This window comes from Magnolia sinica, chromosome 1 (genome assembly GCF_029962835.1).
Source record: "Magnolia sinica isolate HGM2019 chromosome 1, MsV1, whole genome shotgun sequence".
Classification (NCBI taxonomy): domain Eukaryota; kingdom Viridiplantae; phylum Streptophyta; class Magnoliopsida; order Magnoliales; family Magnoliaceae; genus Magnolia; species Magnolia sinica.
Genome location: NC_080573.1, coordinates 141,886,031 through 141,913,752, shown reverse-complemented (window position 1 = coordinate 141,913,752; position 27,722 = coordinate 141,886,031). Strand labels below are relative to the sequence as shown.

Here is a 27,722-nt window from a genome sequence, read left to right as displayed (position 1 = left end):
GACAAGCTAACTACGGCAATGTGACAGACATTGGGTGTACTAACAAGCTAACCAAAAAAAAAAACAAAGAAGTCACTTGAACAATTGATTCAAAACTTTTGTAGCCTTAAGAAGTTTTCAACGGTGGGTTCAATCAGGGCTTCCTGTGGTGTGGTCCAATTGAGCCTTAGATCTATCTAAATTTTAGTATTAAAATATAAAATAATATTCCATTACGGATGGACGGAGTGGATATAACGTATACGTCATGGTAGGCCCACAGAGCCGCTGACTGGACCGTGGACCGTCGGTCTCTAGCTACGTACCGGTGGGGGTAGAACCCAATCTGCGTCCGTCTGCGCGGACCTTGACTCGCGACTCACGAACCAACGAAGGAAGTGCATCGGTCTTTCCCCGTTCTTTCCAATTTCCAGGAGAGAAGCGTGTAAAGGGTCTGTTTCTTTTCGCTTGTCTGCGGCGGCAGGAAAAGGATCAAGAACGAAAATGGCGGTCGGGAAGGCAGAGATCGAGATCTTCAAGCCCCGTACGGACAAGAGAGAATACAGACGAATCGTCCTTCTGAATTCCCTCGAAGCTCTCCTCATCAGTGATCCCGATACAGACAAGGTCTCTCTTTCTCTCTGTACACATGCCCTAATTCTCGATTTTTAGGGAAATGATATCTACACCCCCTTTGATTGATATAAACACTCGTCTGTTTCTTTCGGTAATACAATAGTAGAATTTTGTAATGATGTATCTCAAAAAATAGAAAGAAAGGGTGTACCTGTCAATCAGAGTGGTTGTAAATGATAACTACTTTTGTTTTCAAATGGTTTCTTTTTGGCGTTCGGTATCGTTTTCAATTCATTTCATTCTTGCAATTTTCTTCTTCTTCCCTGGGTTTAGGCTGCAGCGTCCATGGATGTCGGCGTGGGTTCTTTTAGTGACCCCGACGGTCTTGAAGGTCTTGCCCATTTTCTTGGTAAGCAACGTCAATGACAGCTTGGTAACGGCAATTGTCTTTTGGATTCTCATTTCAAGAAGTAATTGTATTTGGAGCATTTCCCAGTGGCGTATCATTGAGACGGAATTGTTATGTTCTTGCATATTTCACCAAGGGCATGGATTACCAAACCACGGGCCCCACTTACTGAAAACCCCAAGTGTAACGCACAAAGCCCTGGGTTGAGGATTCCTCAGTTGACAAATTCTACTGGAACATATGTCGTACCCCCAATATTGAATAATTCAATTCAATATTGCACCCAAACACAGCCATACTATTGCCGACATAGGCAAGTTGCTTTCACTTATATCTCTGGTAACTTGGTTTTGATGATCGCTTGTTTTCTAATGCTGTCATTGCAGAGCATATGCTGTTTTATGCTAGTGAGAAGTATCCTTTGGAAGATAGCTATTCAAAGTACATAACAGAGGTACAGCTTGTGTACACCTTAGATAGTGGTTGAGGCCACGTGGAAAATAAACTCTGAATGAGCGGATTATTAGTTTTCTATTAGTTTCAACTTTCAAGTATTCCTCAAAATGAACAATGTACCATTTTGGTAGAGAAGCATACCATTTCTGTAGATAAGCACTTTGCATGTACTATGTCCTGAGGTGCATCCATATGCATGCTTTCAATTGACTATTTCACTTTTCTGTTGTTACTTCTTCATGTTGCACCACGGTTTAGGAACAGAAAACTTACCTTCCATAAAGCTGTATGCGTCAAGAAGCCAAAATAACTCATGCGTTTTCAACCCTTTTAAACAACAACCGATTCTTGAACTTCATGGTCATGTCACGCCGAGGTACTGCAGTCTGCAGTAGAATAAAAAAACTGCAAATCTGATACAATTTATTTTAGCTAACATGTTGGTTAACCATATTCTCGAACACGGAAAAAAGACACTGGCTTGTTAAAGTATCCATGGAGACGACAAACCATCATCATCATCTTTTAAGCTTTATCCCAAGAATTGGGCTCAGCTATATGAATCCTGTTTCTCCATTCCACTCTATTAAGGGCCATGCCTTTAGTTAGACAATAGGTCATCAAGGATTCATGATGAAAGTTATGGCGTAAGTTTTATGCCGGCCACCAACGTGACACAATCCTCCTTTTTCCAAGTCGGTGCTGGCAATGAGAGCACAAAAATCCCACAGGTGCAATGTAATAGACTATTACATAGGTACAATGAAGCGCTATCTCATAGTCTATTACATAGGTTGATTAAAGTGAAGGAGTTGATTACCGTAAATGACTTACAAAACAAATCCAGTATATATTTTTTTAAAATTTTTTATGTCAAGTAAATTCTCTTAAGTAGTGTGTTTTTTTTTTTTTTTTTTGGATGCAAAATATAATCTTCTAGAAGAAGTCAATGTTGTATGTCTTGTCCTTCTTTTTTTTTTGAGAGATAACTGAATTTTATTAGAAAGCCGCACAAAGGTGGAAAGAGTACAACGAAACTACAAAAAGAACCAAGGGGATAAATCAGCGTCAATCGCTGATTTAACAAAATGAACCCATTATGAAATGGCAAATTTGATAAGGTAAATACTCCCTGACAGAAGATGACTTGTTCTGAAAACAACGGCCATTCTGAGCCCTCCAAATAAACCAAAGGGTTCCCATTGCAACAAGTCTCCAAATTACCTTTCAAGATTTACCCACCGCACTTCCGTGCTAAGCCCATAAAAACTGATCAACCGACCTTGGCATCGCCCATGAAATATGGAATATATTGAGGAAGTGGTCCCAAATCGAGTGACCGATGGGACAATGGATAAATGGATGATCGATCAACTCCGCATCCCTCATCCACATCAAGTAGATATTGGGTAAAACCAAAGATCTTCTTTGAACATTGTCGATTGTTAGAACTCTCTTCCTACCAATGAGCCACACAAATGCTGCAATCCGTAGGGGACTCCATACAACCAATGATGAAAAGGAAATGTGGTAGGTGACTGCTGCTTGGATATGAGGCTATAAAATGATCTCACCGAGAAAATACCATATCCATGAACTTTCCAAATCATTGATTCTTCCTCTTGAGGGGAAGGCATATAGGGCTTAACATAATCATGTAATCTAAGAAATTCCTCGAATTCCCCATCCAAAAGGTTTCAGTCATGGAGGAGACCAAACTATGGATCTGCTAGAATTGGGGTAGCAAGAACCACCATAACAGACCTATCCAAAGCAAGATTGGCCAATCTTGGGAATATCTCCAACAACGGCTTGTTCGCACACCAAATATCAATCTAGAAACAGACTCGGATCCCCCTACCGATAAAGAAAGATGTTCCTTCATGAAATAGATGTCTATTGTCACCACTGCTTTCCAAATGTTTGAAGCACAATTGATAGATGAAGATTTTATGCTCCAATCCTTCGATTGGGTACTGTATTTAGTGGCGATGAGATCTCTCCACAATTTACCCGCTTCAGAGCCAAATCTCCAATGCCATTTCCCAAGAAGAGAAACATTCATGAGGCCCAAATCCTTCAATCCTTCAAACCAGCGCCTCCTTCCTTGAGGGGCTTACAAACATGCTCCCACTTAAGTAGATTGAATTTTCTGTTTTCTTTTGCCCCTTTCCATAAGAAATCTCTTCTCATTTTATCAAGAAGGTCCAATACCAATTTTGGGCACCTGAAAAAAGATATAAAATAAATAGGCAAGTTTGAGAGGGCCGCTTTAAGAAGAGTTAACCTAGCTCCCATAGAAAGATATTGGCGCTTTCAAGTTGAAATTTTACTTCCATTCCTTTCAATGACTTTATCCCATAATTGTTTCGCTGGTTTTCTATACAAAGAGGTAACTCGAGATAAGAGGAAGGGAAGGAACCTTTCTTGCAGCCTAAGTTGCTTGCCAGTTGCGTGAGAACCTCTCGCTAAACATGTACCCAGCATTTCGCTTTTAGTGACATTTACATTTACGCCCAAAACTGCTTCGAAGGAAAAAAAAAAACAAATTTTTTATTTATTTATTTAAAGATCATCAACGGTCGTTGTATCCGCATCGCAAAAAAGAATCGTATCATCCACATATTGAAGGTGAGAAACTTGCACTCTTGCATCCACTACTTTGAAGCCGCGAATAAGATTATTATCTTCAACAAGCATCATGCTAAAGGCTTCCTCAATGACAACAAATAGATACAACGATAAAGGATTGCCTTGCTTAATACTACGGGAGGCCTTAAAATAGCCGTATGAAGATCCGTTGATAAGGACTGAGAGCGAAGGGGATTGAATGCAGGCTTGGATCCAACCTCTCCATTTAAGACCACATATGAGCCTTTGAAGCATATAGTCAAAAAATTTACAGTCAACATGATCATAGGCTTTCTCAATGATGAGCTTACGAACCAACCCACTATTCCCTTCCTGGTGCCTTGAGTCAACGTATTCGTGGGCTGGTAGTAGGGTTGAAAGTCGGGCGGGTTGGGTCGGGTTGGTGCTCAACCCTAGCACAACCCAAGGTTCCTATACCTCAGCCCTAACCCAACCCAACCCAACCTCGGGTTGGGAATTCTTAACCCAAGCCCAACCCAAGTGGGTTTAGTCGGGTTGGCTAGGTAGATATATGCTAATATTTTCATTATTACATTAGTCTATTATATTTTCAATACAAGTTTTATTTTTTATACCTATAAATTTATTAATTATATATGCAGTTATTTATCATAAAGAACTTTTTTTTTTTAACAAACAAGCTAAAATATAGGACAACTACTCCTTTAAAAGTTGTATTGTGTATCAAGCAATCCATCTGGGAGAGAGAAATCCAGTGTATCTTGTTAGCTTGAGTCATCGGAAATGACGTGGACCAATGAAACCCGACGGCATTGGAATTTCCTGTGCCTTCAACACAAATGATCCGCACTCAATTATAATTAATTTATAAAGAACTTATATATTGATCGGGTTCGGGTTGGGTTGGGCAACCCAAGACCTCAACCCAAGCCCAACCCAAGTTTTATCGGGTTGGCGTTTGTATGGCCCAAGCCCGAGACCAAACCTGATACTTCCTGCCCAAGCCTAACCTAATGTTGGGCCTGTCACGGGTCGGTCGGGTCGAACCCGCCCAACTTTCAGCCCTAGCTAGTAGGGCCGTATCCAGAATTTGTCTACCAGCTATGAATGTGCCTTGATTTTTAGAGATGATCTTGGGTAAGACACCCTTAAACCTCATTGAGGGAGCTTTAACTAGAATCTTATTAGGACTCCTGATAAGACTTATTGGCTTAAAATCATTCGGAGATTGTGCCCCTTCTACCCTGGGAATTAGGGCAATGAAAGCAGCACCAAGGTCACTAAAAAGACGGCTTCTTTCATAAAATTTTGAAATGAAGTCCACATCTTTTCTCACTGTCAACCAAAATTTCTAAAAAGAACATTATGGGGAAACTATCATGGCCGGGAACCTTATCATCGCACATCGCATCGACTGCAATCTTGATTTCTTCTTTCGTAAAAGGCTTCTTAAGAGACTCAGCCTCTTGTAAAGAGAGTGACGAGAATTGAAGATTATCAAGAGTTGGCTCCAATCATTGCAAGAAATTAAGTCTTTATAATATCAAACAATAGCTTCAAAAATATTCTCTTTATTCGAAGTTTTGACTCCATTCACCACCAAGTTGCTGATTCAACTGACCTAGGCTTGAGCACTTGCCATATTGTGAAAAAAAAAAAAAAAACGAGTGTTTTTATCCCCATGTTTCAGCCATAACGCCCTTTATCTTTGACGTCATTTAATTTCTTCTTCTTCGGAGAAACAATTGTAACTAGTCGACAAATCAATCCTTTCAACGCCCTCTTCTTCTACAAGTTGCTGACTTCTTTAAGATCGAGATCATGAATTCTAGCCAAGATTGATTCGAATACGGTTTCCCTAGAGCCCAAGATTTCTTTCTTTTAGATCTTGATATTTTCTTTTAACAATTTGAGCTTGCGATCCAGTTTGAACCCAACAAAACCTGTAACCATAAAAGAAAACCACCATTTCGAGATCCCTTTGATTTCTAGCCAAGCCAGCTCGAATCTAAAAGGTTTAGGGCCCCAATTGTCATTAATAACCTCTAAAATAATTGGTCTATGATTAGATAACACTCTCGACAAACCTCGTTGGTTGGCAGGGGGGAACTTTTCGATTCAGTCGTGGGAAATGAGGAATCTATCAAGCCCAAAGAGGATGGCATATGATTGGTTATCAGACTAGGAAAATTTGACCCCCAACAGGAAGGTCGACTAATTCGTTAGAAGTAACCTAGTATAAAAATTTATACATGCTACTGGTTACCTTGCCCCCATTGGATTTCTCGAAAGAGAAACGCACTACATTGAAATCACCTCTAATGCACCATGGGATATCCCACCACCGTTGAACTAACGAGAGCTCATCCCAAAGCTGGTCATGCAGAGAGGACGAGCTAGGCCCATAAATCATCATGAATATCTTAAATTTTTTATTTTTATTTTTTGAAGTGCAACTCTGAAGAACGATGAAAACAAAAAAGGAACTAGAAAAACTGTCTACCATCCTTGTCACGCCCCAAACTCGGGGACCGGGCTCACAAAATTCTCGATCACCGAATCCGACGCTAACAGCCTCCGTAGTACCCCATTCTCGGCTCCCAGCACCCATATACTGGATTCCGATCTTGGGATCCTACGAGGGGGATTTTCGACCTTTTTTTTTTTTTTTTGTAAGAAGCATAACCATAAGTATAACCTAGATACAAACAATGACATCACCACATATCCACTATAATCAAAACTTTAGAGTACAATACATAGAGGGAAATACAAGATATCAAAACTCCAGAAGCTCAGTCGCAAGCTCCTGCCTCAGCTCGGCTGCGTCCTAGCGTTAACCTGCACGCATCTATCGTGCATAAGCTTATAGGAAGCTCAGAGGGTGGTGTAAGTGTGTGTAATATATGTGCCAAGCATACAATATCAGAGTTATGCGGAAAGTAATGCCAAGTCCATAAATACCATCAGCCTTATGCAGAGGATATATGCAATGCAAAAGAAATGACAAAGCTGGAGTGTGTAGTCTGGACGATAGTACGTGGTATCGCAAGCTGTGGGGTTCATCAAAAGGGACTTCTATCCAAACTAGTCTCATACTTAAATTTGGATAGCTAGACTCAATGTGGTAAACTCATGATCTCAGGTTGGTCGCGCGCCCCAACCGAAATCCTGGCCATTGTGAAGGTACACATAATGATTTGGTTGCGCACTACCAGCCCGAGTGGATAGTGAATGAATGAATGAATGAGTCCAATGCTGAGTACGCAACTCCTGCTCAGTAAATCCGCATATCAGTATCGTACATCTCTGGGATCATCAGCAGGGTCTAGTACACTCTACACCAGATCGCCGCCTCAACTGGACCTGCAACTATGCAAGTGGAAGAGACCTCACTACCCACCTGACCAGTAGTCAGCCAATATTTACTCGGCACATTGATAGCGGACTCATTTGCGAGTTGGTCAAATTCAACCTAGCTTTGCCCCTACCCTCGGGCGAGTAAGACCACACCCCCTTCCAACAGACCACGACACAATGGGAGACGCGGCCAAATGGTATTTGGCACTCGCGTGCTCATACATCCACTCGGTCTCGACGTTGGAGCATCCCTTGGCCACGGGGGTTTAGGGACTTTCACCCACGGACATCCAACGTGCCCAAGTGATAGAACCAAACATTTTCGGTGGTTCCATCTGACCATCCACGATAAGGATGTGGATGCCACAGCCCTGATGTCGCTCGGGCGCCAAATGATCATGTCACAAAATGTGAGATGCATGAGTCATACCATCCAATCATGCATTAAACCTACGCGTACTGTGCAATCATGTGGGGCAACTCCGTCTCATAAGGAGTCCCATAATCAACCAGCCCAATGACATATGCTACTCCTCATAACAAGCATACATATGATGCGCATGGGCATGCATTATGATGTAATAAAGTACACTGGCCTGAATATCAGATAAGGCAAACAACAATAGCCATAAATGTCACATCCCAAGAGTGTAAACTAAACGACATGCTTCGAGCATCAAACCTGTGCGTACCGCGTCTCTCAGGGAGTCATAAACAAGCAGCCCAATGGCGCACGCTATGATCAATCGCTCATAATAAACATGTAATGATGTACTCTCCTCATAACAAGGATGGGCCTAGATGGCCTACTTATATCAAGTATGGGCCTACAAATAAGGGATGAGCTTCCTCACCCGCTCCATCACATAGTAAACCGGGCCTCCTTTGGCACCCAATAAGCACAAGATGGGCTAAATGACCTTAGACTAATCTACGAGGCATGGTGGAGCATAATCCAAAATGGGGGCCCAACGGTTTGGGTTAGCCCACAACAGCTAGATGGGTAACACTAGAGCCCAATGATAATGGGCCTAACGATGGGCCCTAGGGAGGTTTACAACATGGACATTTAACCACCATTGTCCCCTAGAGAGCAGCCCTCATGAAATCTAATTTATAACGAGGCCCATGGCCCGAATACTAGGAAAAATAAATGGGCAGCATACATGTCTTTACACACATCATGGTGGGCCTCAAGAAACGGCCCATGGTCCACATACATCAAGGTGTGCTACTTGGGACAGCCCATAGCCCAAAATACCACGGCCAAAGGAAACATACAATACATTATGGTGGGCTCACACATCACACTTGGGCCTGACACAAAGGTCTCATGCATCACAATGGGCCTCAACACATAGGCCTCATATACATCACAATGGGCCTCAACACATGGGCATCATATACATCACAATGGGCCTCATCACATAGGCCTCATATACATCACAATGGGCCTTATGGGGTAGCCCATGATCCAGCAAAATGGATGGGCAGCATGTATATACCTACTGGGTTGCCCATTTGATGGACGGCCTGGATAAAATACACATCATAGTGGGCCTGCTGGGCGGCCCATTCGATGGACGACCTGGATAAAATACACATCACAGTGGGCCTGCTGGGCGGCCCATTTGATGGATGGCTTGGATAAATTACATACCTCAAGTGGGTCCCACGTCCAGGGACTAGACGGCATGGATAACATACACATCATGGTGGTCCCACACGTACAGCAGGTGGGTCCCACGTCCAGGGACTAGACGGCGTAGATACAACACATACGTCATGGCGGGCCCCTCCGTCCCAACTGGACGGTGTGGATGAAACACATACTCAGGGTCGCTAGTACCATTCCATTCCTTAGGATCCCGCGATCCTCTTCGTCGAATTCCGGCTACCCGCGACCTGTAGATAGTGTTTGCTAGCGACCCTGAGTTGCGTTTTGTGAACGCGAGCCGACTCAACCCGAGACCTATGCCGTTGCAACCGAGTCGTCGCTGTGGTTCCAACACCGTGTCTCATGCACCAATGCGACGCCTAGATTAAGAGTTATGGCCTACGCATTATCTCGACTGTAGACCACAGGTGCGGGACCGTAGCTATTCCAGATAAAGTACATTTCCCTAAAGCAATCATGATGATGATGTCATCCTAGCTAGCCTAGAGTGACATCACCACCCATGCCTCTTACATGTAATCATTCCAAGCATGCTTTCTCTTCCCCATGCTCTTACACCTCTTACATATGTAATGATAATCTTACAAAGCAATGATTCCTGCATTGCATCCCTCTTCCTCCCTTTCATTCTCCATTGCTAGCAAGGAGCTTGGACATCCCATCATTAGAGAGAAACCCATCCCAAAATCCAGCCCTCTTCCACCTTCAATCCCTCCTAATCCAACCATCTAAAACCCATCTCCACCATTGAAAGACCTCCATTGAAGCTTGAGAACCCAAGAGAAGAAGGAGAAGAAGATTTGAGGTGGGTGCCATGTCTAGGAGTAGATCCTTGATTTTCTTGCATGGGGGCATGTGGGACCCACCAATCGATGGTGGAGATCCCACTTGACCCCTTGGGTGTGGCCAATGGCCCACCCTTGTTACATGCATAAGCCATGATGGGGCCATTCTCCATGGACCCCATCATGATGTTTTGTTTGAATCCATACCATTGACGGGTCATCTAGACCCTTGATTGCATGGTGGGGATGACATCCCCACCTCAGATTTTCAGATGTAAGGGTCCATGCATGCATGGAACCCATTAATGTCTAGTTTGAATTGTTTGGAGGGGCTCATAGTGGCGGAGCTCCCTCCCATGGCCGTGGATCTCTCTCTCTCTCTCTCTCTCTCTCTCTCCCTCTCTCTCTCTCCATCTTTTCCCTGATGTGTGGCCCACCTGATGTGCACGGCACATCCAGATCGTCCAACAGGGTGGGACGGTCCTGTTGTCCAGATTTATGGACGCACACTAGCCCGCCTTGCTGTCCTACTTTGCATGCAAGGGTAAACACAAATGTTAGTTTGATCTCCAATTCTTGTGGCCACTTGTGTGGACCCCACTGTGATGTATGCATGCTATTCAAACCATCCAGCAGTGGGATGCCATTGCTGTCCACCTTGCTGGACGTTTTGGGCTGTCCTGTTTGGAGGGAAACCACCAATATCAGCTTGATCTGTGGACCCCACCATGATTTATGTATTTTATTCACACCATCTAGACATGTGGACCCCACCTTGACGTACATCCACCATCCAGGGCTAGCAGCCCCGCCGGTGATGTATGCACACTGTCCGCTTGTGGGCCCACCTTGTTGCACTGTGCAGCGGGTGGGCTTGTTGCCTATTCGTTTGGACAAGCCTGGATGAAGGAAAACATAAATATCAGCTTGTATCCTAGGTAGTGGGCCACACGTGTGGACCCACCTGATGTATTTGTTGTATCCACACAGTCCAGATAGGCTGGACAGTGGGGCCTGCTGTGATGTATGTGCTTGTCCACACCATCCAGACCCTGGACGGTGGGACCCCACATGATGTATGGGTTGAACCCACGCCGTCCAGCGGCTGTGGGGCCCACATGATGTATGTATTTCATCCACACCGTCCAGCTGGGACGGTGGGACCCACCAGATGTATGTTTTTCATCCACCGTCCAGCTGGGATGGTGGGGCCTGCCATGATGTATGTGTTGTATCTGCGCTGTCCAGTCCCTGGATGTGGGACCCACCTGCTGTACGTGTGGGACCACCATGATGTGTATGTTATCCACGTCGTCCAGTGCCTGGACGCGGGACCCACTTGAGGTATGTATTTTATCTAGGCCATCCATCAAATGGGCCGCCCAGTGGGCCCATTGTGATGTGTACTTTATCCAGGCCGTCCATCAAATGGGTCGCCCAGTGGGCCCATTGTGATGTGTATTTTATCCAGGCCGTCCATCAAATGGGCCGCCCAACAGGCCCACTGTGTTGTGTATTTTATCCAGGTTGTCCATCAAATGGGCCGCCCAACAGGCCCATTGTGATGTGTATTTTATCCAGGCTGTCCATCAAATGGGCCGCCCAGCAGGTATATACATGCTGCCCATCCGTTTTGCTGGATCATGGGCTACCCCATAAGGCCCGTTGTGATGTATATGAGGCCTATGTGATGAGGCACATTGTGATGTATATGATGCCTATGTGTTGAGGCCCATTGTGATGTATATGAGGCCTATGTGTTGAGGCCCATTGTGATGCATGAGACCTTTGTGTCAGGCCCAAGTGTGATGTGTGAGCCCACCATAATGTATTGTATGTTTCCTTTGGCGGTGGTATTTTGGGCTATGGGCTGTCCCAAGTAGCACACCTTGATGTATGTGGACCATGGGCCGTTTCTTGAGGCCCACCATGATGCGTATGAAGACATGTATGCTGCCCATTTATTTTTCCTAATATTCGGGCCATGGGCCCCGTTATAAATTAGATTTCATGAGGGCCGCTCTCTAGGGGACAATGGTGGTTAAATGTCCACATTGTAAACTTCCCTAGGGCCCATCGTTAGGCCCATTATCATCGATTTGGGCCCTCATAGTATTATCTTTCTAGCTGTAGTGGGCTAACCCAAACTGTTGGGCCCCCATTTTGGGTTATGGTCCACCATGCCTTGTAGATTAGTCCAAGGTCATTTAACCCATCTTGTGCTTATTAGGCGCCAAAGGAGGCCTGGTTTACTATGTGATGGAGCGGGTGAGGAAGCCCATCCCTTATTCTTAAGCCCATACTTGATATGAGTAGGCCATCTAGGCCCATCCTTGTTATGAGGAGAGTACATCATTACATGTTTATTATGAGTGATTGATCATAGCGTGTGCCATTGGACTGATTGTTTATGACTCCCTGAGAGACGGAGTTGCCCCACCTGAGCACACGGTACGCATAGGTTTGATGCTCGGAGCATGTCGTTTAGTTTACACTCTTGGGATGTGACATTTATGGCTATTGTTGTTTGCCTTATCTGATATTCAGGCTAGTGTACTTTATTACATCATGATACATGCCCATGCGCATCATATGTATGCTTGTTATGAGGAGTAGCATATGTCAATGGGTTGGTTTGATGCATGATTGGATGGTATAACTCATGCATCTTGTATTTTGTGACATGATCATTTGGCGCCCGAGCGACATCAGGGTTGTGGCATCCACAGGCTTATCGTGGATGGTCGGATGAGACACCGGAAATGTTTGGTTCTATCACTCGGGCACGTTGGATGTCCGTGGGTGAAGGTCCCTAAACCCCCGTGGCTAGGGGATGCTTCAACGTCGAGACCGAGTGGATGTATGAGCGCATGAGTGCCAAATACCATTATGTTGCGTCTCCCACTGTGTCGTGGTTGGTTGGAAGGGGGTGTGGCCTTACCCGTCCTAGGGTAGGGGGCAAAGCTAGGCTGAGTTTGACCAGCTCGCAAATGGGTTCGCCATCGATGTGTCGGGTAGATATTAGCTGACTACTGGCCAGGCGGGTAGTGAGGTCTCTTCCACTTGCATGGTTGCACGTTCAGTTGGGGCGGCAATCTGGTATAGAGTGTACTAGACCCCGGTAATGATCCCAGAGATGTACGGTACTGATATGTGAATTTATTGAGCAGGAGTTGCGTACTCAACATTTGATTGATTGATTTATTCATTCACTATCCACTCGGGCTGGTAGTGCGCAACCAAATCATTATGTGTACCTTAGCAATGGCTAGGATTTCGGTTGGGGCGCGCAACCAACCTGAGATCAGGAGTTTACCATTCTAGCTATCCAAATTTAGGTATGAGACTAATTTGGATAGAAGTCCCTTGTGATGAACCCCACAACTTGCGATACCACGTACTATAATTCCAACTACACACTCCAGCTTTGTCATTTCTTTTGCATTGCATACATCTTCTGTATATGACATATCGTGACGCTCCGTCACTGTGGTCACATGTGGGCGGGGCCTAGCGGGCCTGGGCGAGCTACCAGTGGTTAGCAGGCTACTGTGCACCCAGTGATGGTAGAATTTTGTCCCACATACTCGTGGACTCATCAGGATTTACATATTGCATTGCATCCTCAGTGTATGACATTTGGCTTATTATGTCCCCCGCATTGTATAGCCGATCTACATTGCTTCCTCAGTATATTACATTGGCTTATTATGTCTTACATTGTATAGCCTATATAAGGCTAATGGTATTTATGGACTTGCCAGTACTTTCCGCATTACTGTGATATTTTATGCTTGGCATGTATATTACGCAGACACTTACACCCTCTAAGCTTCCTGTAAGCTTATGCATGATAGATGCGTGCAGGTGATGCTACGACGCAGCCGAGCTGAGGCAGGAGTGTGCGGCTGAGCTTCTGGAGTTTTGATATTTATTTTGTATTTCCCTTTATGTATTGTATTCTAAAGTTTTGATTGTAGTGGATATGTGGCGATGTTATTATTTGTATCTGGGTTATACTTATGGTTATGCTTTTTACAAAAAAAAAAAATTCGTGTTGAAAAACATCCTTGTAGGATCCCAGGATCGGAATCCAGTATATGGGTGCTGAGAGCTGAGAATGGGGTACTACGGAGGCTGTCGGTGCTAGATTCGGCGATCGGAAATTTTGTGAGCCCGGTTTCCGAGTTTGGAGCGTGACAATCCTCTTGACATCTGTACTCTAGGTGACAACTATTCCACCCGTAGACCTGATAGCATCCAGAGCTGCCCAGTCAAAGTTTCAAACACCCCAAATTGACTTTAACATACTTTTGTCGAAAGATTGGAGCTTCGTCTCTTTTAAAGCAATAACATTTGCCTTCGATTTCCTACATATCTTCTTAATATGGGCTCTCTTAAGTTTGCAACCCAACCATCGTGCATTCTACGATTGAATAATCATTGAATACCCGCTCTTCCCATTCTCACCCTTTTGTTGCTGCTTGAGTTGCTCGCTGAGTCATAGTTGATCAAACATTCCAAACTAAGTATCTCTCTCCAGAAATACATACCCTCCATTCCTTAAAATCTCTTGAGAATATCCACCAACTAAGCTGAGCCTTAGAAAGATTGATGTCATCGGGAATGGCGAGATTAGAAGACGATGTATCAACTACCATCGTTGGAGAGATCATGATGTAGTCATTTGAGCTTGTTTTGAGTCCACACTTGTCGAATCGCACATGCGATCATGTTTGATTGCATATGCCCATGCGCATATGCGATCGCACAATCGCATATGTGGTTGCAATTTTTTTTTTTCCAAAAAAATTTGGAAAAAATAAGAAAAAAAATGCAAAAAATATAAGAAAGTAGGGGGAACTTTCCTAAGTTAATAGATAATTAATTTTACATATTTAAAATACATTTGAATGAAATAAAATTAATTAAACAATGAATTAAGACATCAAGTTATCAACATTCAACAATATAGTTAACTAATAATTAACACCTAATAAGTAAGAACTAAGAAATAACAAGTAACTAACATTAACAACAAAATGAAGAATCTATTTATTTATATTGTTTGTAGGAAATGAAAATATAATTTATAAATTACAAGTCATATATGCTAAATCACTAACAAAATGATACTAAATGCTATATACATTGATCTATTTTCCAGTGGCATTTGATCACTACCATTGTAATCATCGCCGTCATCATCGAAGTCATCTCCTTCTTCCACATATACTTCTTTTTCTTCTGTTTCTTCATCAACTGTTTGTATTAAGACTTCATCAACATCCAACGGTGGATCTTCAGCTTGATCATCATCTCCTCCTCCTCCTATCTCCTCAATCTCTTCCATGGGCTAATTGCTACCACTCACTGATGTGGAGCAGGTCGCGGACAATTTCATATCCAAGATGGATCAGAGAAGGCCCGATCAGAGGCAGAAGTCATTAAGACCGTCAGAACCTTAAAACAGGCATATCTCGCAAACTGGAATGAGTTACTCGACGTACGATATATGATTTTGGGGTAGGATGAGCTACTTTAGCCAACCAACCCGGCTATGCCGGGTTACCCATGCTGAATTTGCGAGATTCCATCATATCGACGGTCGAATTTCATGTTTATTTCCATTTTTACTATTTTTAGAAAGTTTTAGTTTGATTATAACTCTTCATCCGTTGGGCTTTAGCAGTTGTGTCCAACATGAAAAGTGTTTAGAACAATTAGGAGAATAACGTGGTTAAGCCACATAGGACACTTACTATAAAAAGTAAATTTACTATTTATAGTACGTTACGAATTTTAGGGAGTTTTAGTTATAGTTTAATTCTTAAACTTTTTCCTAGTCTTGGTATCCCTATTTAAAGGGTTATAGACTCATTTATTTCATCAATCAATCAATCAACAAGTTTCTTTCATATATCTTAAAATTATTTCTATTTCTTTTCCTCGTGGATTCGAGAAGTCTCTATGAGGAGTCCAGAGAAGCTTCGTGGATTCGGAGTAGTTATCCTTGAGGAAGACAGTGGTCGACCTCATCACGTTCATCCCTGCGTCACTCACCCTCCTCCTTTCCCTTCGTGTGGAAGTACTTGCTCCAGGTGTCGATTCATATGCAACACCTTCAACTCGTGCCCCATGTCAGGTCCTCGCTAGCGAAGACCTGCTCATTCGTCTCAACGAGCCACTCATTATCTGCATCCAGCTCATCTAAGCAAATAGGGTCAAAGAAACTAGGCTTTTCTTTCCTAGCCTGGAATTATTCTCGCAATTTCTGATTGTATTGGATGAATAGCAAGTCATTGAGCTTCTTTTGTTCAAGGCAATTCCTTTTCTTGGTGTGAATTTGTATGAAAGAAAGTGCATTAGACATTAATTTAACTTAAACTTATAAGCTACAACTTACAATTATCCCAAATTATAACATATTAACTTTTTCAAATTTTTTTCCCAAACTTACAACCTCGAACGTGCTCCAGTTGTACTCACAACCGCTAGCAGAACATGAGTCCAAGAATCCTCAAGGCCAGCTTCTTTAGATTTGGATCATTCCTATTTGGGTCCACTCCATAAGCAACCCACCAGTCAGTTGAGAAAATAGTTTAAGTAGGTTAGACTTTGTAGATTAGATTGTAAAAAAACTATTTGTAAGATAGTTAAGAAATTCATACTACTTACCAGGCAATTTCATTGTCCGATGCCTGACGACGATCTCCCTTGAGAATATGCCTTCACTCTTTGTATAGAAGTTTAGTAGAGTTGAGATCTTGTCATGTTGTTCTTTATCTAGAAGCATTCTTTCCAATACATCAATAAAACCAACCATATGTACAGTTTGTGCTTTTGCCGGATTGGGGGAAGTGAATAAATAGGCTGGGTTAAGGATGTAGGCAACTGAATACAATGGAGATGGCATTTGGCTGCTTCATCTTTTATCGATAATATTTATAATAGGCCTGTAATCACAATATCTGTAGTTAAAGTGGTACATGATCTTATTTTCTGCCCTCTCCATCGCATCATATATGTAACCCATTGTTGGCTTCTATCCCTGTCCACCAATCGCAACACAGTGACTAAGGGTTCAGATGCTTTTAGCGCATTTACTATTTGTGTCTGAAATATTTGCTAAAAAATTGTTTTTTAAACCTGTTTCCCTTTAATTTTCTTTGACCAAGGCCCATTTGTAAAATCGGTCGACACAACAAGGCTTTTAAGTTCCGATTTTTTTGCATTTAATCTTTGTAGTGTTAAGAAGGTTGTAACGAAACGAGTGACTACTAGACGTAGCAAGTTACCTCTAATGTATTTTTCTCATTCGACTGAGAAGAAGTGCTTGTTTGTACATAAAGACCGTGATTCTTCTTGCCCTTACAATCACATTTAAAAATAATCTATATATATTTTCTAACATAGTATATACACAATGGGCCACACAAGGGGTCCAAAATAAACGATGCCTCTTCTCCATAAGACGACGACTGACAACTACATACGAGGTTGTATTGTCTGTAATTACCTGAACAACGTATTCCTCCCCTATTTCCCCAACTACACTATCTAATAAATGAAATAAGTAATCTGCAGTATGAGAATGAGCCGATGCATCCACGGACTTTAAGGACATTGTCCTAGCTTGACTATTTACTAGAAAGTTTATGAGAGTTGAGAGACCGACTGGATCTATCGGTCCATCCGTTGGCTATGAGTGAACAACCATATGTTTTCCATGATTCCTTATATTCGGCTATGAAGGATTGTGTGTAATCAATCTCGACTTTGAGACACGTTTCCCTCATTTCATTATATGAAGGAGGTTTAAGCTCATGTCCAAATTGACCTATTATCTCAACCATAACTTTAAAGCTTTTTTATTTAATCGAGTTGAAAACAATACAGGTTAGGTAAAACCACTTAGCGATATATTGAATAGTGGTTTTCCTATCTTTTTGTTCATACCGGTTTTCTAAAGTTGTTTGATCCAGCCTTTTGTCCCGACCCCTTCACTTGACCACATCCTTGGGGTGTAGTTTACACCATCTATCCATGGGCCCATTTCCATGAGCTCTTTTCAAGGCCAGTGGTGGTCTAGATTGGCCTGCCGACATAGGGTCGTTGGGCATTGTTGCATCTCTTTCTCGATTGTTTATCCACATACTCAATGATCTTCCTTTGGATTTTTGGAGTAAGTTTGTCGCATGCGTTTGCATTTGACCTCGGTAAATGTGCAAGGTGTTGCTTGTGCCTTGCAATGCCACTGGAACCTACATGCTCACATAACTCACGTACTATGTGAGTTTTATTCATAGCACTACGATAGTGCCCATACTTCCAACCTGGGTCATTCGACCTTACGAATAAGTTGGATGGCCAAATAACCATCACGAGTGGTCTATTGTAGCCTTCAATCTGTCTCTTTTTTAGGATCATGACAAGATTGATTGATTGAAGAATTTTAGATTCGAACTTTTTTTTTTATGTAATTGTGTAACTCTCTCTCTCCCCTCTTCTACTAGAAGTGTAAGTGTAACTCTAATTCCCTCTCTCCTTTTCTTCTCTCTCCCTCTCTTCTCTTCCAAGTTCCACTAGTACTCTACTAGTGTAAGTCTCTCTCTCTTTCTCTCTCTCTCTCTCTCTCTCTCTTGTGGTTGTAGACTTGTAGTAGAATGTAGATTCTTGCTTTATTTGAACTCTTGCTTGATTCAATGCAGTTTCGTTTGCATCCTGCCGAAAATGCGCAGCCATCGAAGAGTTTTCAGTCTCCCTTCTCCAAATTCCCCCCCACCGCTGCGTAACTCCCCAAAAAGATTCACATTGAACCTTCAGCTTCAGTTTCTTATCTCTGGCTATCACTCTAATGGTGTTTGGGTCGGTGACGCTCTTCTTCTTCACATAGTCAAACTAAACCAATCTTTTCACCCTCTTCCGTTGGTGGGTCGATGGCGAGAAGCTCACCCAAACACGAACCAATTGCTAGGAACATGTCTTCAGTGTTCAAAATATTGATACTATCAGCCGATATATCGGCCGACATTATCGGTATCGGACCCTAGCGAGACGAAACTCCTCCGATAACCCCCGGAAGATACCGAAAATCCAAAACTTCAGATATCGACCGATATTATCGTCGATATCGCACCTGGGACAGCGTCATTATCCGAAAAAAATGAAAAAAAAGAAAAAAGAAAAACTTTCAACGGTAGATTTCGGTACCTGTAAAGAAGATCGCCCTGATCGGAAGCTGTGTTTGATGGGCCATTCGAATAGAAGCCTCTGATTTAGAGAGATTTGGGCGCAAAATCCATCGAAATCCTCGAAATCATCGGCCCTTGGGAGAGATTTTAGGGTTCCGGCTGCTTCGAAAAAAAGGGCCCCGAGCCCTTATTCAAAGGAGGCGGACGGACGGTGCCTCTCACATCACCGATTGTGTTGACATCACCAAGTTATGTGGGTCCCATCATGAGGTATATATTATATCCAAACCGTTCTTTCATTTGGCGAGCTCGTCGTAAGGCTTTATGAGAAAAATAAGACAGATCCAAGGATCAAGTGGACCACTTTGGAAAAAAGCAGCTGGATATTGAACGTCCACCATTGAAACCCTTTTGGGGTTGCAAAAGTTTTGGATTGTATGATATTTGTTTTTCCTATTCATCAAGGTCTTTGTGACCTCATGAACAGATTGGATGGAAAGCTAATGTTATGGTGGACCTACGAATGTTATAACGGTGAGAATCATTGTCCTCACTGCTATTTATGGTGTGGTCCAATTGAGGTTTGGATGTCACTCATTTTTGGGTTCACGATCTAAAATGATCTCTCCAAATGGATGAACGGTGTGGATATAATAAATACATTATTGGTGGGGCTATGTAACTCTGATCTCCTTTCAACTGTTTGTACGACGTGGACGACGGAAGCGGATTGCGTACTGAGTAACTCGGTACCCTTAGCGTGCTGAGTAAACTTGTGGGGTCCACTGTTATTTTTTTATTTTATCCACTCCGCTAATCCATGTTAAAAGATAATTTTATGGCTTGATTCCAAAAATGAAGCAAATTAAAATCTCAATTGGACCACACCACAGGAAACATTTTGATTGAACCTCTACCATTGAAAATTTTTTGGAGGCCAAAGAAGTTTTGGATCAAGCTGATGTTTGTGGTTTCTCTTCATCCATGTCTTTGTGATCTTATGAACAGGTTGGATGGCAAATAAAAATTACTTTGGACCTTAGGAAGGTTTCAATGGTGGAAATCATTATTCCACACTGTTTCCTGTGTAATGGTCCACTTGAACTTTCGATTTACTTCATTTTTGGTATAAACCCCTAAAATTAGCAGTAAAAATGGATGGACGGTGTGGATAAACCACATACATTCACAGTGGGTCCAACTGAGTTTACTCAGTACGATAAAAGCGCATTGAGTAACTCAGTACGCAATCCGATTTCGTGGGACGCTCGTCCGGGCTTCGCATGAAGTTCATGCGCTGGAAACTTAGGTAGGGTCCACCGTGATGTTTGTGAGAAATCCACTCCATCCATCCATTTTTTGAACACATTTTAAGACATAGGGCCAAGAATGAGCCGGATCCAAGACTCAAGTAGGCCGAAAACGTGAGGATTGAAGGTCCACAGTTGAAATATTCGTGGGGCCACAGGTTTTGAATCAGTCTAATATTTGGGTTTTCAATTCATCCCAGTAGTGATGACGTAATGAACGGTATGGATGGAATGTAAACATCACTGTCGACCCAGGAAGGTTTCAACGGTAGGAATTTCCCTACCCACCTTTTTCTTTAGTGCGGCCCACTTGAGTCTTGGATCCTGCTCAATTTTTGCCTCAAGTCTTAAAATAATCTCACAAAACTGATGGATGGAGTAGATTTCTCACAAACATCACGGTGTGCCCCACTCCTGCGAAAGGATTTAGTAGGAAATCTGCATCCCATCTTCGCACGACACATGCTCATACCTCGTGTGGTACACCAGCCAATCCACACCCTCCATCCATTTTCATAAGTAATTTTAAGGCATGAGGCCAAACAGGAGACAAATGAAAGATCAAGTGTACCACACTACAAGAAATGTGGTGGCAATGATGTCCACCATTGAAGCTTTTTAGGGCCCACTGTAATGTTTATTTGCCATCCAATCTATCCATGAGGTTTGACAAACCTGGATGGGAAAACATAAATATTAGCTTTATCCAAAAAAATTATAGGCCCAAAATAGTTTAATGATGATCATTCAATGAACACTATTTTGTGTGGTGTGGTGTGGTCCACCTCAGATTTGGATCTACCTTATTTTTCGGCCCATGCCCTAAAATGATATGTTAAAATGAATTCCAATTGATGTTTGGATGTTCATACATATCTTTATACATTTATAAATGGTATGCATCATATTTAAATATATTTACCTTAGTTTAATCAGATAACACGCATAACTTAGTACCTTATTCAAAGGAAATTTATTATGTGCACTTCTTTTTTGATATTTTATGATTTAAAAGTGTGCATTAAGGTTTTTTTAAATAATCCCCAAAGTTTCATAAAAAAATTCAACCATTTTGCTAATGTTTCCCCATGTTTCCCAAAAAGTGTGATAAACTATGCGATACAAACGATATATCCCGTGCGATAACCAATACGTATCTATATCCCAAGGGTGCGATACATTGTGCGATACCGATATTTCGAACACTGCATGTCTTTGATCCAAAGTTCCATCGAGACTCCCCAAACTAAAAACAAGGCCTCCTCACTCCCGAAATGGGTCTTTTCTGACCATCTCGTGAGGCTCCTGATAGGACCCTTAAGAAACGAAGAGCTCGTCAGAAGAACTTTAAGAAGAGTCTCTTTTGTGTCGAATTGAATCCATATCTCGTTTTCACCAATAGGCCTTACTGAAAAGCTTGAGTCAGAGATGTCACATTCCTGAATCCAGCTATGAACTTCAGAAAGGGTCACATCGGGGACTGTCTCTATAAGAAGGGACCATTGTAGTGTGACAAGTGCATTGTCAATAACCTCGGGTCTCACATTGACAATTGGTCCTTCAGAAGAAGCTTGGGACCATACCCACTTGGAGGGTTCTGTTTTCTCTGGCACCACTTTCTGACGTTCTATGTCCTCTAAGATAGAGTCATGTCCCGCATCTTGTAGAAGAGGAGCTCGACTGGTTTGCATATGATTTCCACCCACCACTGCATCCCTAAATGATGAATGCTTTCCTTGTTTGGCTGAGATTTGCTGGGTATTCAGTTTGGTATTTTGTAAGTTCCCTACCTCCTCCCTTCTGGTCGAAGAGCCTCTGAGCAACCTATTGCTTAAACCCTCTTTGTTTTTCACATCTGGTCCAAATCAAGTCCTCTGAACTCTAAGCTTCTTGCCCCTGAAACTCTCTTCGTCCAGCAAGTTGATTGTGCATTCAATCTCACCTTCGGAGCTCATCCTAACGAAGGCAAAACCTTTGTAGCGAGAAGCCACATTGTCCCGAGGAATGTAGACGTCCATGACAATGCCCGCTTTCCTGAAAACTCTAGAAAAGTTGATCGGGAGCCAACCCTCCTGGAAGCCATCCGCATACAGTGTAGGGTATTCCGGGAGCTTGGAAGTGTGAGATGTTTTCTTCCCAGAGGATGTCGACTTTCAACGAATTTCTTGCCAGCCCCTCTCCACTTCTCTGTTACCTTGTTCTTCCCATGCTGCCGCATCCCTTTTACTTTCACAATCCGAACCTTGTCTTTCGTTTGCCCCCCTGATGGATTTCCCCCTATCTAGTTTCTCTCACTACTCACTCACTTAATCCCTTTTACCTTCATGATCCGAACCTTTTGTATGTCCTGTCCATGTCGCCCTTTTAATCATGTTTTTTATTTTTATTATTTATTTATTTATTATTTATTTTTTAAGATTTCCTTTTAATCATGTTATCCTTGTGAGGTGGCTAATGATAATATTAATCTTTTTTCTGTTTGTCATCTTGGGTGATGCTCAGCATGGCGGTAGCACAAATGCTTTTACCTCTTCTGAGCATACAAACTTCTATTTTGATATTAACACAGACTGTTTTGAAGAGGCACTTGATAGGTGAGATGCTGTTTTACCTTTTTCCATCAACCAGTTGTTCTTTGTCGCATGTCTTGTTTTCCTTTTGAAAATTACTGCACTTTGATGTTTGCGTGCTGTCTGCCTTTTGCAGATTTGCACAGTTTTTTATCAAACCATTGATGTCTCCTGATGCTACTCTGAGGGAAATAAAAGCAGTTGATTCCGGTAAGTATGCTCTTAGGTAGTTGGTATCAGTTTTGAATTTTTCCAACATTTTTTAGTTCATTGTCAAGCAAATTTCCTGAGTTTTTCCCCCTTTTTCCCTTTCCCTTATCCAGAGAATCAGAAAAATTTATTGTCTGATGCTTGGCGAATGAGTCAGGTATTGGTTATTTTAATGTTTTCTGCTTGTAATGCTTGGCTATAAAAATTGCAATACAATTCATCAAAATACTACATTCTTTTTTAATATACCGGGATGATGGAATTATGTTAAAATTTCAAGCATCATTCATGATTTGATACTCAGTGGCTTGGGAAATATATAGTAGTTACAGGAGTTGAACGGGTATGACTTGGCATTCCCATTGGGCTACTAACTAATTATGATGGACTGGTTTGAAGTTTAAGTTATTTTTGATAATTAGATTCACTGAATCAATTAAATCATTCAAGCACAATCTGTGCTCTGTCTTGAAGAGGTCAGTAACTTTGGCCCCTGTTGCCATTCTGATACATAAAAATATTTATTGTTTGAGAGTTCTAGTACTTCGTACTAGCAACGATTGTGACTTTACCATAAATGGGCAGTCATTGTTATTTCTTCCTCGTGCACAAGATTTTCTTTTATTCCCTTCTTATCATTTATTACCCTGCTGGAGTCCCCCACACCACATCCCACAGGCTTAAAAGAAAAGACAACTGATCACCTACAGGTTCCTGTCATGCTGTTCCATTTCCTGCCAACATGAAATCCGTACCATGCAAATGGTGGTCCTCACCTTGAAGATCCGCTGGATCAGAAATCAGGCCAATCAACTTACAAGGTGGGACATGCGGTTGGAATCAATGGACAGGCATGGTCTGAATCAGCAGGTGTGGCCTGTCTGATGAGTTGATCAGCCTGATTTTTGAGACATGTGATCTTCATGGATGTCCTACACAAGTGGCATCTTGGCAGAAAAGATGTGACATCATGACAAATAATCGTGCAGCCACCAGTAGGTGATCGGTTCTCAGAAGGAAATGTTCATTCTTATCATTATCTGTACATAGTGGTAACTACAGCTTCTGTAAAATTGCTTATCCTTTTCAGCTCCACAAACATCTTTGTGCAAGGGCACATCCGTACCACAAATTCAGCACAGGTGAGTATGCTGAAATTCATTTTAAATTGTTGGATCTTGGTATAATGGATTAATTGCATGCTTTCTGCGGTTTTATATGGTTTGAAGGTTTTTGCATTATTTTCAATTATTGGCTTCATTTCGGGTATGTTGACTATAAATTGGCTGTAATATATTTGCTGCTTTGTCATTCTTCTTTGATGTTGACCTGATTATCTTAATATAAGTATATAACATATACAAGCAATCATTTTATTTTCTTCCTGTTATCATGCATTAATAATTACTCGTAGTATTAGTTGCTTCTCTACTATTAGCATCTGTTTCTTCTACAGTTTTTTGAGAATGCGTGCTGTGTTTGGCGTTCTTGGAGAATTATAACATTTAATCTGGTGCTTATGTTTTAGATTTTCAACAATTAGTTTCAGTTAAAAAATAAGTCCAGAATGAACAGTTGCAAAATGCAGGCAGGATCACTAAACAGGGAGATGAAAGAAATGTTGCGACAAATTGATGTCCTACTCAACTGCAGCCTGCAGTTTCTGGATCCCATAATCCAATCTGACCGTTGATCTCATCCACTATACACATCAGGACCATTGATAAGGCATTCATCTTCCTGCAAATCAATCTGGACTCTTGATATGGTCCTAATCTTCAATCTTTATGGTTGGATGGTTCAGATGTTCTACCTGGATGGTTGCTCTTTAATTGGGACCCTTCTGTGTGCTTGGTCTTTGATAAGCCAGCTTGTGGGATTCATCCGGGCCACCTTCGATGGTGCTGTGTGGCATGCATGCATCACTCATAGATTTTGGAACAAAGTGGCAACATCAAACTAGGTGGCCCAAAGAGTTGGGGAGAAATTTTTTTTTTTTTCTTTGGGGTCTTAGGCTTAATCCATACGGGACTTCTAGTGGTCGCATGGGAAGATTTAAAGAGGAGTTGATAGAGGTTATGACAATAGAGGGAGTGATTAACGATGGCTTTGTAACTGGGGATGTGTCTCCCGTTGATGTAATGTTATTCATTTTATTTTCTTCACGAAATTGATGGTTACTGATAAAAAGGGTTTTATTCTAATATTCATGTTCAAACATGAGTAATATTGGGCTTTGCAAAGTTGCCGTATCCAACACTATGTATCTATGTTCAACCCAACCAATAGTTGTCAGTTCAACTTACCTATATTATAATGTATTGGGGATCAATGGTAGTAGATTACACATTGCATTGATCATTCCAATTAATCTGCATCAACCATCATTAAAGCCTTGTACCGAGTATTTGGCCATTCCCATTAATGTGAGATTGCCATTACTGGTAATGCATCGAAATTGTTGTTGGTACCGTGGAGACAGAGTTTAGATGATTACCTTGGGCACCGACGCATGACAATTGATTGCATCATATCCATGCCACAAGTTGGTTGTCAGGAGCCAACTGGCGAGGCGACCGATGCGACAGAGAGCCATGCCTACATTTTACAATTGTTCTGAAGAAGTTGCAGAGGATGACATCTGATTAGGAGAGTGGCGACATGTGGTGCGGTTGGGGGCTTAGGTGGTGTGCCTCAAACGATCAATGCTGAGGTTCGGGTAGCACATGCTGGTTCAAAGTGATGCCTTAAGTTAACAGTGGCAGGTCCGGGCGGTGGCTCTGTCAAAGTGCTGATGTGTGGCAGGTATGGGGCATAAGTGGCATGAATGGGTGTCAAAGGTAGAGGCTGGGGCAACACGTGGTGGTTCAGATTGCTATCTTGAGGTGTCAGTGGCAAGATCAGGCGGATGCTTGTCGAAAGTGACGTGTGGTGGGGATATGGTGGAGATCTCTCCACGTTTCTTTAAGGAGGTTCGTTCAGGCTTGTAGAGTGTGCACTTTTCTGCTTGTGTGGATTTCTCCAATGGTGACATGAGTGGCCTCAACTTAGCTCTTGCACTTGTGGAGGCTCTACCCTTTGTAGCCCGAGAGATGTGGTGTTATTTCCTGAGTTAGAGGCAAACTGGCCTTCGAGTTCGACTCCTTTGTCTATTTATGAGGTGGTTCTGGGGCTTCCTTAAGGGAGTTCGAGGTGGGTCGAGAAGAAGCTTAAGTAGATTTGATGGGAGGAGGCGGCGAAGCATGTGATGGTGGCTATGGCCTAAGAAGACGAGTTGGAGGTATGGGCCTACTTTACGGAGATGATGGCCTAGAGTGCTAGGGATGATGATAATCAGGGATAGAGGGGTGAGTCCTCGAGGTTGTGCAACTGCAGGTGGATGTTGCTGGTGGGGTAGGTGTGTGGTCCATCCACGAGCTGCAGGGCAATTCTTTTTTCCTTCCGGGGGGTGGGGCTGGTAATTCTTGCCTCGGAAGCCAATTATGACTCCAATGCTAGTTTAGGGGGGTGAGGAACAACGAAAGGGATGTAAGAAAAAGAAAAAAAAAGAAAAAAGAGGCATATTAGAGATGTTTGCAAGAAATCAAAAGCCCAGGTGGTGTCGCTCTAGGAAATCAAGGTTTAGGCTTTTGAAAAAAGTTGTTGGACTCCATGTGATGTCAGTGCTAAGGACTGGGTAACCATTGATGTTGTTGACAATGTGGGGGGAGTTGTGGTCATGTGGTATTATAGTTTGTGAGCTATTTGGGGGGGGGGGGGGGGGGATGGGTTTGGGTTTCTCTGCCACAATTCTGTTGAAGGGTATCTCTTTAGGGTTTGTTTAGATGTTCACAGTTGTATACAGGTCAATTTGGGCAGCAAAGAAAGACAACTTTTGGGTTGAGTTAAATTTAGTGTGTGACAGGCAATGTTCGAAATATCAGTATCGCGCAATGTATCACACCCTTGTGATATAGATACGTATCGGTTATCGCACGGGATATATTGTTTGTATCGCATAATTTATCGCACTTTTTGGGAAACATTGGGAAAATGGTTGAATTTTTCAATGAAACTTTAGGGATGATTAAAAAAGACTTTAATACATACTTTTAAATCTTAACATTTCAAAAAAAAAAAAAGAAAGTGCACACAATAGGTTTCCTTTGTATAGGGTCATAAGCATTGTCTGATTGAACCTAGTCAATTATATTTATAAATGTATCAAAACATGTATGAAAACACAACTAAGTAGACCCCACCACAAAGAAACAGTGGGGACAATGACACCCACTGTTGAAACCTTCCTAGGGCCCACTATGATGTTTATTTGAGATCCAACTTGTTCATAAGGTTACACAGACCTGGATGAGCTTTCAAAATGGATGGGTAGTGTGGATGTAAGGCACATACCCTACAATATCCCCCATAATTAGGGATCCAACGAGTGGGACGCAGGTTGCGTATTGACGATGCTGATAGCGAGGTAGCTACTGGATAATGCTCTGTGAGCCCCACCATGATATATGTTTTATCCGTATGGTTCATCTATTTTTTTAGGTCATTTTCGGGCATGTGGCCAAAATTGAAACATGTCCAAATC

General features: G+C 42.3%; 1 protein-coding gene across 2 annotated transcripts in view; it reads left to right on the top strand.

Moving 5' to 3' along the window:
- Window positions 1-343: 343 nt before the first annotated feature.
- The window catches only part of LOC131221633 (insulin-degrading enzyme-like 1, peroxisomal), a 112,208-nt gene continuing 84,829 nt past the window's right edge, over window positions 344-27,722 (top strand). The window contains exons 1-7 of one of the 2 annotated variants that reach the window (XM_058216928.1): window positions 344-606; window positions 889-964; window positions 1,351-1,418; window positions 22,863-22,954; window positions 23,067-23,140; window positions 23,254-23,297; window positions 24,231-24,282. In XM_058216928.1, coding sequence (XP_058072911.1) covers window positions 484-606; window positions 889-964; window positions 1,351-1,418; window positions 22,863-22,954; window positions 23,067-23,140; window positions 23,254-23,297; window positions 24,231-24,282 — 529 coding nt within the window. In that variant the 5' untranslated portion in view covers window positions 344-483. The remainder of the gene's footprint in view (window positions 607-888; window positions 965-1,350; window positions 1,419-22,862; window positions 22,955-23,066; window positions 23,141-23,253; window positions 23,298-24,230; window positions 24,283-27,722) is intronic. The other variant, XM_058216936.1, reaches the window with a different exon arrangement.